The sequence below is a fragment of the Ascidiella aspersa genome, chromosome 1 (genome assembly GCF_963924565.1).
Source record: "Ascidiella aspersa chromosome 1, kaAscAspe10.2, whole genome shotgun sequence".
Taxonomy (NCBI): Eukaryota; Metazoa; Chordata; class Ascidiacea; order Phlebobranchia; family Ascidiidae; genus Ascidiella; species Ascidiella aspersa.
In genome coordinates this window covers 18,446,180-18,458,477 of record NC_139447.1, presented here as the reverse complement: position 1 = coordinate 18,458,477, position 12,298 = coordinate 18,446,180, and the positions used below count along the sequence as shown (strand labels likewise).

At 36.6% G+C, this 12,298-nt stretch overlaps 1 protein-coding gene across 2 annotated transcripts in view; it reads left to right on the top strand.

Annotated features, from left to right (window-relative positions):
• LOC146168150 (cytohesin-1-like) overlaps window positions 1-666 on the top strand; it is a 41,124-nt gene extending 40,458 nt beyond the window's left edge. Inside the window, exon 14 of one of the 2 annotated variants that reach the window (XM_083390845.1) lies at window positions 26-666. In XM_083390845.1, coding sequence (XP_083246971.1) covers window positions 26-176 — 151 coding nt within the window. In that variant the 3' untranslated portion in view covers window positions 177-666. The remainder of the gene's footprint in view (window positions 1-25) is intronic. The other variant, XM_083390846.1, reaches the window with a different exon arrangement.
• Window positions 667-12,298: the final 11,632 nt, after the last annotated feature.

The window sequence follows — 12,298 nt, the reverse complement described above, 5'->3', positions numbered from 1 at the left end:
CTATTTACCTTTTTAAACTTTTATAATATTTGAATTTATGTGGGTTTAAAATTAAACGTTTTTTGTCTACTGTATTTGTTTTTTGCAGAAAAAGTATTAGCAATGATCCATACTATGATATGATAGCTGAAAGAAAACGAAGAGCTGAAAAGGGCTTGGAAGTTGCCAAAACATGATATTAAAAAAGGACAATTAAAATGAAATGACATCTTTGTTGATTAATAGTTTACAATCATTGCGTTATACCGCGCATCTGATTAAAGCAGATTTACGGTTAAGAAACGTTGCAATTTATAATCAACAAGGCAAAACCTTTTATTCGTCCTAAAATGCAAGCTTATTTGTTCTAATATTTCGGAATAGTCTGCCTTATTCTACCTACCAGGTTTAATACCGTCTCCTGAGAACGGCCTGTAACTAGGCCTTAATTACTTGATTCAGTCGAAACAGCTGGCACACTGCATTGTGTTTGTTTGGTTTTAAATTGGCGTTTTATTATTACTGTTATTATTGAAACAATAATTATATTTGTACTCTTGGTCTTACATATAAAACAAAAATGAGTATTTTAATCGTATTTTGACGTCACCATACTTCCAGTGAGGTTCAAATAAGATGTAAACAAATACAAAAGCGTGTGCGTTTAAAGTTACATTAAAGTTTGTTTGTTATTCACTTGTAAGCAGACTTGGACAACTATAGTTAATTCTAGTTTTCTAATTCAATGAATTCGAGCAAAATGCGGCTAATTCTAATTCGTGAATTGCTTGAGTGCTCTAATTCTAGTTCTAATCTAATTCGGATTTTACCAAAAATGCTACTTTGTCCAACGGCATTTTTAGTCTCTTAGTCAAAACAAAGAATTTGAACTCAAACTCTTTGGATGGAACAGAATTTTCACAGTCTAAAAAGCATATGCTATTTTTAAACGCTTAAAAATTAGCACACACATAATTATCATTCACATTCTTATTAAAATACTTCCCGATTTGAACTTAATTGATTGTGAATAATCAAATGTAATTCTAGTTTAAATTCTAGTTCAAATTCATTTTGTTACGAATTCTAATTCCAGTCTAATTTCAGAAAACTCAAAATGGTCTAATTCTAATCTAATTTGGAAAAACTGAAATGCTCTAATTTTAATTCTAATCTAATTTTAAAAAGCTAAAATAAATCTAGTTGTCCAAGTCTGCTTGTAAGCCTACTAGTTGTTTATTGTCTAAATCAGCGGTTCTCAAACTTTATACACAAAATAACACGTTGTTTTTATTGGTATCAATGGGACGGGTTCAAACAGGTATAAGACCGATCGTGGTCGAAATCTCCACGGAAAATGTGAAACCTCTAACAACTCACTTTATTTGCAATCAAGAACAGTTTTAAAACCGTGACCGTACAGCACACACAGTGGAGCTGTGGAAGCGAAGCAATAACCAGGGTGGCAGATGCTTTGGTTTAGGATTAGGACATTGTTGGTGTGAAATTCGGACATTTTAGGACAAATAATAATTTAGCATGCACCTAGTGCGAGACTAATGGAAATCAATGAAGGTAACTGTTCTTAGTGAGCCGCCAAAATTCCTTACAAATTTACAAAACGGTTAGTCGTTAACAGCAGTGCAACAATAAAGATTTCTGTAAATTCGATTTCCTTTTACTAAAACCGCAACACCATAATTTTATTACCGGAATTCTGTAGATGTTTTGGAAAACGTTACGTACGTAAAAAGTTATAATATCACTAAAAGGTAGAAATACTCTGCCTGTAACCTATTGTAAACTTAGCACAAATTTGATTGTAAGTTGGCCTAAATTTCAATTTGAGTTGGCCTAAATTTCAATTTGAGCGCCCTATACTACACCTGACGCTTTTGTGCTGCACAGAATTATTGTAAAAATACGCATTAAATCGCGCAAAGCGCGAACAATTTTTGGATTTACGTGGTTAAAGTGGGCATAAAAAAAGTTTGTAGGCCTCGTGAGCCCGTGGTTTTACTTTATTCAATGTTCCAAATAAATTAGGACAAAAAACTTACTGTCCTAATGATTTACAAACCGTCGGACACGGCATGTAAAATTAGGACAATTTATCGTTGTTTGTCCGAATTTTAGGCCATCTGGCAACCCTGGCAATGACAAGCTGGAAAAACGTAAATCTCATTAGCACAATACAGGACTATGACGTCACAATGCACATTTCAACTCAAAGTATGCAATCACGTCAAACAACAAATAATCGTAGATTGTGATGACGAGCGCAAACACGTTGGAATTAAGTTAGCGTAATAACGCTTTGCGCGTATTGGTCGAGCCTGTGTTTGGCTTTCTTTCTTTTGTCCCACAATTAGGCGTATGTAGCCTACGGCTTGATTATTATATGGGCCGAAAATTTATTTTCGGGACATATCTTGTTTTTGCCGTTATTATATGGGCCGAAAATTTATTTTCGGGACATATTTATTTTTTCTTTTTTGGTTTCATATGGTTTCCTATGGTATGTTTCAGACCGAGTTTTGTCCGAAGCTTTATAGAAAAAGTAGACATCGTAGAACCTTCAAATTTTCAGACATGGCGTAGAGTGGTATGTAGGTGCTTTGTAAAAGTTTATGAGGCTGCACTCCCAGGGGCCTTTGCTTGGGGGGTAAAAACCTGAAATATTGCGTTTTAGCACTTTGTAGCTAACGACAGCCATCTAGCAGCAGAAAAACTTTCATACAGAATTCGTTCATATTCGCTTGCTTTGTCCAGCTCGCGTCGCGACGAGGCGGCTGCTGGCATCCCTGCTGCGCCCTATTGTCCCGCGCGTGCAACATTTGTGTTGGAAGTGGCTTGCCTAGTAAAACTATGCACATGCGACTTGCCTTTCATAAAGCGGCCTATCTAAGTAAAAAAACCTATTGCTCTTACAACACAAAATATTTTACCACCGCAAATTTAAATGCGAATCCTACAGGCAGTGTACACATCTCTGTTAGCACATGTTGTAATTGTTGCACCATTCAAACATGTCAACACCAGGTCTAAGCAAATATAATTATACAAGGGCCGCAACAACAAAAAGCTTAAGTTTAACGCATTTTTAACGACGACGTTACAAAGCTACGTCATAACATGGCGTCATAAATAAATAAATCTTGCGTTTATTGGATTTAAATTGGCAAAACTTTCAATATAAAACGTGGCTTATTAGGCACATAAACGTGTTTGCATATTGCTCAAAACTACAGATTTAAACTCTGTTTCAACAGTGATTGCTCAGACCAAGGCATGGTAAAAATTTACACAGTAAAAGTTGGAAAAAGTATAGCAAACCATAGACGTTAAATCATTTAGAGAGAATGAAAATATTGACTTTTTAAACATGCTAGCTGACCAAAATGTAATAACATGGCCGTAAGCATTATCTACGTAAATTTTTATTGATCAAATGTATGTTTCGATCATTTGCCAAAATCTACGCCATATTTGAACCCCCTTCGCTTCAAAGCCATAAGTTATTATATTATTATACACAACTTATAATTGTGTGTAGATATGTTGGATTGGAGTAACATACAGAACAGGTGCAAATAGCAAATATTCTCCAAATACGATGTTTCCAATATTCTCCAAATCGTATTTCATCGTATTGTCGCGGTAATACACAAAGAGGTAAGGCCGTGAATAAAGTTTCACCCACCGTACAATTAACGGAGGGAAGCATTTCGAGTAGGGATGTTCAAGGCAGAATATCGGCGACACATTTATAATGCTTGCTTTAAATGCGGCGTCAGCATTTTTTGGGGCGACCAATTACTTCGCGATAAGCTTCGCCTAATAATTAAGTGTCAATAGGGTGTATTTACCGCCGCAAGTTTAAATGCGAAATCTTAAGGCAGTCTACGCCTCTCTGTTAGCACCTGTTGTGCATCTTGCTCCAACCAGCATACCAACATCAGGCCTAAACTTATCTAGCAAAACTTTCGATTTAATAGTTTGCGTATTAGGCACGTAATAGTGTTTTTCATATTGTTTGAAACGACAGATTTAAAGCCTGTTTTAACAGTGATTGCTCGGACCAAGCTATGGTAAAAAATTACCTAGTGAAAGTTTGCAAAAGTATAGCAAACCATAGGCGTTAAACCATTTTTAGTCTTTAAGAGAATGATAATATTTGATTTTCAAACACGTAAGCTGGTCAAAATTTAATAAAATAGCCATATGCATTATCTAAGTAAATTCTATTTATCAAATATATGTTTCGATCATTCCCCAAATTCTACGCCATATTTGAACCCCTTTCGCATCAAAGGCATATTTTAAGTGGGGAAGTTTTCGGCCCATATCTGTTTTTGCTTGCAGAAACAAGTTAAGGAAAATGAAAAACAAAATATATAATATAAAGTACACAATACAAAATATTAAAAAAAAAATTAAAAAAAAAAAATTAAAATAAAGTAAAAATTGAAAATAAACACTAAGCCCTGAAAATATATCCCCTGACAAAATATACAACAACCGCACCCCCGTCTAGTTATTATTGTGTTTGTTAAGCTTAGTTTGGAAAAGTAAGTTCCCTGAAAACTTTATCGCACAAAGAATGTTTTTTCTTAAGGAGTGCCTTCGTTGTTTTTTGTTAGGTGCTTCGCGGTCCCAGAATTTCCCTTGCGGACCCCAAAAGGCAACAGGGGTCGTGACTTTTTATTGACACCCTGTCTGTGTCACCAAATCCATGACACCTGTCACCAATTTCGTGACACCGTGTCACCGATTTAGTGACAGGTGTCATCGATTTGGTGACACCATGTCACCGATTCCGTGACACCCTGTCACCGATTTAGTTACAGGTGTGATCGATTTGGTGACACCCTGTCACCGATTCCGTGACACCCTGTCACTGATTCTGTGACACCCTGTCACTGATTCCGTGACACCCTGTCACCGACTTCCCCAAATCTGAAAAATTTGCCAAATTTATACTGCTATGACCTATGGGTAGAAATATGTTTGTTTTTTGATAGTTTTCCTGAAGTGTAAAGGCTTATCACTTTCTAACTGTATGCTTTCCTGTAGTACACTACTTTTTGAAATTTGTTGTCGAGCACAACTAAAACCTAACAATACCCATAATGTACTTATAAGAATATCGAACAAAAATAAATATGCTAGCAAACCGTTTCGAGCAGCAACTGAATGAGTTTAGCGCAATACTCAAAAAACATTCAAAGGGCAAAAACAAAATGACTAAAAACTAGCAAAATTACCTTAATAAATACAGCAAGCGTAATAATAACTACATCGTTTATGACGTAACAATGCAGGACAATTGAAGGTGTGTCGTGTGTATATTTCAACAGGTGAGACATGGCCACCGTGCTATCTGAACTCCACTAAATCGAAACTAAACAAACTGTCATAGCATTTCAAAGAGCATACTGTCAGGTCGCTTATAGATTTATTGTACATTCACATAATTTAGCATATTTCGCTTTCAATAAAAGAGCTTACAGCGCAGTAAAAACACGTGTTGCCGGTAAGGCGTGCATTGTTGACTGTTGTTTTTCATCCAGCAGTAGCGTGAAACTATATAGCACAAGAGCGACTGCGATGGGGATTAACTAAGTCGAAATGCCGGCTGGATTTTCTTGAATGGCCAGGAAAGGAAAAGAGTATCGAAGTGAAATATTTAACACTTTACCAGGCGAACACGCTATAATTACAAGCACAAACAGACATGCGTCGTTTCTCTACATCATCTCCCTCCTCCCTGGAACACGAAAAAAGGTCTCGAGCAGTTCGTTGGGCCGCGCTTCTTGTTTAAAATCTTCCCAGGATCTGATCACGAGTCGATCAGCAACCGCAGAACGTCGGACATTTGTGCAATTTGGAAACAGCACGTGTTGGGAATCGTGGTATTCAAAGGAACAAAGAGGGTTCGCGAATTTCTTGTCTTGGCGGCCAACGAACAACTCCAGGGGTAGCTGATTGTGCGACACGATGTAACGTCTGAAATAGTACTTGCAAGGCACAATAAACAACAATGCAAAACACTTTTGAATAGCCTATAGCCCTATAATGCAGAAAATTATCGTCTTAAAACGCAGTTCGAATTTCAAATCGCAAAACTGAAGTTAGTTGCTTAGAGTCTTTTGCTCTAAATACCAATTGAAAGGGGGTAAGGTGCTAATCTCAAAAACGCGAAAACAAATTACATCGCCTAGTCCACATTAGATGGGTTCCCTAAATAGCAGACATAATAACCTTGGCGCAAAAGGTCATTCTAGAAAGTTACTCTATGCATGCTAGTAACTTTATGTGGACTACATGACGGTTATCTCACACCATCTGAAAAGTAAATGAGGCATCAAAGGCCTTAAAAATCATGGGCTTATAATACCCAGAGCATGCTCGCTTGCAGTCACAAATGAGATAAATCTCGCGTTATGTGGGGAATTGGCAACAAGGTTTGGCCTTCTGCTCTGTTTTCCTTCTAATAAATCATGACGGTTAAGTGACGCAGGGATTTCACACAAAGTGGTCAGGTTATCTTGGGTGTGATTTAAGACATCAATCACCATAACACGTGACCAGAAACAATAGCCGCAGTGGCTTTGACACTTTAGAAGTAACGACTTCTGTAAGTGCTGATTGAGATAGAATCTTTCCGTTTATTGGTTTTGAGATTAGATATCACGAGAGGTATTTAACCTCGATCGTAATATTTACACCTTTAAAACTTTACCAAAAAGGCCATAATTTCGCAACAATAACTGTAACAGTCTTGCGTAACTAACAATTTATAGCGTCAGACGATTTTTCTCTGCATTACATCTATCAGACATCAAATTGACAAGCAATAACGCTGGCATAAACTTGTTAACAAACGTTTCAACAAATCATAACTGATCGGCGTAGCTTAAAAATACTTAACTGCGCTAGCAAACCAAATTAATTAATACTTTCTATGCAACCTGACAGTATGCATAAAATTTTATTCAGAAGGATTTATTTGCGTGTTGTTATCGCGTCGGGGTCACCAATGTATATTTCAACAGGTGAGACATGACCACCGTGCTATCTGACTTCACTAAATCGAAACTAAAACAAACTTCCATTGTAATTTGAAGAGCATACTGTCAGGTCGCTTATAGATTTATTGTAAATTCACATAATTTAGCATACTTCGCTTTCAATAAAAGAGCTTACAACGCAGTAAAAACACGTGTTGCCAGTAAGGCGTGCATTGTTGACTGTTGTTTTTTATCCAGCAGTAGCGTGACACTATATAGCACAAGAGCGACTGCGATAGGGATTAACTAAGTCGAAATGCCGGCTGGATTTTCTTGAATGGCCAGGAAAGGAAAATAGTATCGAGGTGAAATATTTAACACTTTACCAGGCGAACACGCTATAATTGCAAGCACAAAGAGACATGCGTCGTTTCTCTACACATGCCCGTCCACTCCTTTTTTACCAATCTCTTTGAAAGTTTTTTTTTACCAATCTCTTTAAAAGCGTGTTATTTTTTTGTCCAGTTGTCTGATGCACACCTTTTAAATCTGGAACAGGTCTGCCTTTATTTATTCCTTTAGCTTTAGATTAAAAGTTTATTTTTAAAAAATCTCTCAGCTTAGATACTAAATTTTCCTCCATTCTATGCGGGCATTCAAGCTGGACGAAGAAAGGTTTCATATAAAGAAAAAAAAAAAAAAAAAAGGCACGCGTAATGCAGTGTATGGCACTTTTGTGATCTAAAGAGAGGCACGGCTTGGCGCTGCCTCTCTTCGCGTATTTCCACGATTTTGACCGCGTGAACGCTTGATATGAATACCGCAACAGAAATAGAAAAACAAAATTTTCGGGAGAGGGAGTCCGACTATAACAATTCATACAAATTAGAGCACCTAAAAACGTGCAATGTTTTGCTTTGCCAGATGTTGGCAGCATAGGCGTAGCCAGGGGGGCCTGAGGGGTCATGGGCCCCCCCAAATTTAAAAATATTTTACTTTTAATAATTTGTTTTTTAGCATTTATGAGCAGTACTATAGTAGCCACTTCGTCATATTGTGTTTACACAGAGAATTTTTGTTTTTAATCGATGTGTCGTAACGGAAAATTTTCAGTAAAAATCTATGGCATAAATTCTTTGCAATCCTTTAAATGTTTGCGTTACTTCTTGCAGCCAATGTGCAAACGATAAGCGGAAAGTTTTCGGTAAAATTCCGTTACGTAGATTTCTTGCAACCACATGCTAATGTTTGCGATATCCTTGCAGCGAATTGCAAAAATTCAAATTGCTGACACCAATTTTTATGCGTCAAGGTATTTACATCCGGTTTTTTGTATATGTTTCAAAACACCGCGGTCTGAACATTAGTCGGTTTCCCCGGTCGTGTGATTTTCAAACTGTTGACATTTAACTGGAGTCAGAAGCTGTTTCGCAATCGCATTTTGACGTAAAATTTGTATGTTTCGCGTCAGAAATAAGTGTGGAAGTATTATAAGAATTAATGACCTAAATCTTTCTTTGTTCGCAGAAATTTTCTTAACTGATTCTCGTCTATAAATAGCGTGTTCAATCAATATAAAATGGAGAGGCTTTTACAGCTTTTACTAAGACAGCAAAATTGACTGTTCATGTATCTGAACTAAAGGAAAGAATTGGACCTGAATGGCCTCACGAAGACAGGCCATCTCAAATCTTGTAGGAGTGTGGTCGATTCATCTTGGCAATTATATAAATGAAGACTCATTAACCGACCCACACCCCCTTACAGTACCACAACAGTCTACCACTGGCATGCCACACCTTCAATTATCATGCACTGTTACCTCACAAACGATGTAGTTAATATTACGTTTGCTATACATTAATGTAGTTTTACTACTTTTGGACAGTTTTTGCACTTTGAATGGTTTTTGAGTAGTGCGTTAACACTCAGTCAGTTGCTGCTCGAAACGGTTTGCTAGCATTGTTATTTGTCTTCGTTACAGCAGTTAATACAATGACAAAAGCTAAGCAAAAAAGTTCAAATTTTTGGCCACCCCCAAAAAAAATTTCGACTGGCTACGCAACTGGTTGGCAGGTGAGGTACTATGCCTCCCCTGACTGCACGTCCCTGGACATTTGAAAGAGCAACTCGTAGATCGCTGTCCACATCTTTTAAGCACGGTATTTTGTCGTTTTAATTACCACTAAATAAGAAAAGCTTTCTTCAAATAAATACGTTGTGCAACACTTAATAATAATGCTAACTGCGGCCTCAACAATTTGCTTATATTCTTCTTTCACGGAAACCCAAAACACGTCTAGTGGAACTTCTATGTTTTAATCTGAGTCCTGTCATTACTCAGTTCAACAAAATTTTCACGAATTTGTAGCGACAACGCTTCGGTTGAAGCTTCAGCGTATGGTTCAAATGGATTTCTAATCCAATCGTATTGTTTCGAATTGATAGTAAAGAGTAGCAGTCTTACCTACTTATTCTGTAACAATTTAAAGTGTTGCACGGCCAACTTTAATACAAAATCTTTTATAATTATTATAAGATTTTTGCGCAGTCTTGAAAAAAAATCAACAATTTGTTTTCATTTTTTTTGGAGATTTAAGTTAAGTTGATCATTCATGTGCCCGAAAATGTCCGCCATATATGTTAGTTTAGTAATCAAAATATTATCTCAAGATTTTTAAGTTGTTGAATCTTGTTTTGCTTTTTAAAGTATTTGTCTATTTCGTGACAGAGTTCAAATAATCTTGCCATGACTTTACCCCGAGACAGCCAATAAAATAAAAGTGATTGGTGTTCTGATCCAGAGTAGGTTGTAAATATGCGTAAATTTAAAGCTCTAGCTTCGACAAAGTTTACGATGTGGATGCAATCATTCATATGTCCAACAGCTCCATTGGTAACGTTTTTATCACCAGCACAACCCTATGTAGGCTACGCAACAAAGTTATATTTGTATTGCTGAATTTTCACATTTTACCCGAGAAGAAAATACTTTATGTTGGCCTAACGTTGCTGAAGCACCATCGCTCCAAACGCTAATACAGTTAGTCTAAAGAAGGGAATGACTTTTAAAAAAACTAGCCTACATATTATTCGAACTTTAACTACCTAAAGAATTTTCGCGTTTGAAGGGAATCTTCATTGATTTCGCAATATGCTTTGCCCATTTAACGCTTTTACCCCTTTCTATGTGTTATCAGCCTAGCGCTGCGTGGATTCCCTGCAAAATACAATCTTTGCTAAAATATTTAGTCAACGCAATGTTTTCTGTTTGTACGAATCTAATAGGTAGGCTTATACCTTGACAAAAATTTCAAAAACAAGATAACCTATCTGTCTTTTCGATTAGTGCGAACTTGTAGGTGATTTTGAAGCTGCCATTTAATTCTGCATGCAATAGTGATAACCGTTTCTTGTGCCAAATGCATAAGTCTCCTGAGAAGAATGCATTAGCGTAAGTCTCCTCTTGCCCTAATAATGCTTTAAGTCTACTTTACCATAGAAACCATTTTTTTCTAATTGCGCATTTAACTACTTTGGATGCAATTGTAAAACCGTTCGATAATAGCATTCTGATTATTTAATTTAGACGTGAAAAAAAAACACAGCACACTAGTATCGGACGAGTACCTACGTTCTACCACTTGACATGGGCTTCGATCCGATATTATTTGGCATTCCTACTGGCGGTCGTGAGAAAAAAACTGCTAATGTGGCCGCCAATGGCTATAAAAGGTTGTGCACCCCTGTTCAGAGTAATTCTAGACTACTTGGAAGTTTAAAAAAATCTGTTATATGTTGGGTTACGTTTTTCAATTTTTCTGGTGAATTGACATGGAATGACCCGTTGAACTGGTGGTTGAAAATATGTTAGTATTCTATGGCTTAGCAAATGGCCACGTCACATTTAATTGAAACGTAAGTATACAAGCTTGGGATGTTTTATGTTAGTACTAGTATCTGTAGCGAAACAGTTAGCCTTTGTACAACCAAGATTGAATGGTGCGTATACGACGTTGTTAAACGTCAAGTGCACAACACCCGAACAAATATCAGTTTAAAAGCGTTGTAATATCATCATTTATTAAATCGTATGTCTGATTGTAGCAAAAATTGTAGACTTTATTTGTAAAACTTCCACAATCAAACATCTTTAGGTCCGACAAAGAAAGGAAAGTTGGCGATGGTTTAGAACGGAAGAGGCTATTTGCAGGGCTCGCCTGTTTACCGAAGCACTACTGTATAAGTCTGTAACCAGATCTGCAAAATTACAATACGATTTATTGCTAAAGCCGTTTAAACTAGTGCAAATTTCGAAGTTCGGTTTGCCGGGCAAATAGCCTCTTCTGTCCAGTGTCCTACCATTTTATTACAGTAACTAAACAAGTTGTCAAAATTGAAATTGCAAAGAAGAAGAAATCAATTGAAATACAAAGAAGTCAAATGAAATACATAACTAAACTATAGTTTGCAACTTTTCTGTGGTGCACCCCAACACTCAACATTCTGAACACTGTGAGACAATACACTGTTTTGGATGTCCATGTACTTTCGAAGTAACTGTACAAAAATTGTATTCTAAAATTGCAGATTCATGTACAGTACAACAAATTTAGAAGTTCTGGACCGGATCGAAAATATTTACATTTTTTCATAGTTTAATCCACTAATCCTAAATGTGTGAAGTAACCCTAGACAAAATATTCATTTATGTCAGACTTTAGCAATAAGACTGGAAGTAGAATAACATTAACATAGGAATCACAGTTTGGAATAGAACTACCTAATAGCTTGAATAATCAGAACTAACCTATACCTCTCAGAATACGGACTAAATGGCCAGAATAAGTACTGTGGAAAATAAACTACAGGACAAAACTACCCCCACCTTTTTTACTAACTTTCCTAATAATTTTAATCCTACCGTTTTTACCTCTTATTATGTCGTTAGTAACCTGAATCCTGACTGCATTCTATAATTTGTGGCCGCCAAAGATTTACGCCAAAATTTTTTACGGTTGAAATCCTACGCCAAACACGACAATTAGTTTTGGTAAATTCACTAGTTATTCCACGCCAAAATGTTTATTTCACGCCAAATGACATCACTGGCGTGGTTTTTGGCTAGCATTCCACGCCAAAGATCTCCGGCGGGAAGGCAGTGGAATGCAATCAGGATCTGAATTAATACTCTTTTGGAACGACTTGTTTGTGATTTTTATGAAAACAGAAAAAGCAAAAGCTATGCTAAACATGTATAAATTAGCACACAAATACGGCTTTACCTAAACAGTACATTACTGTTT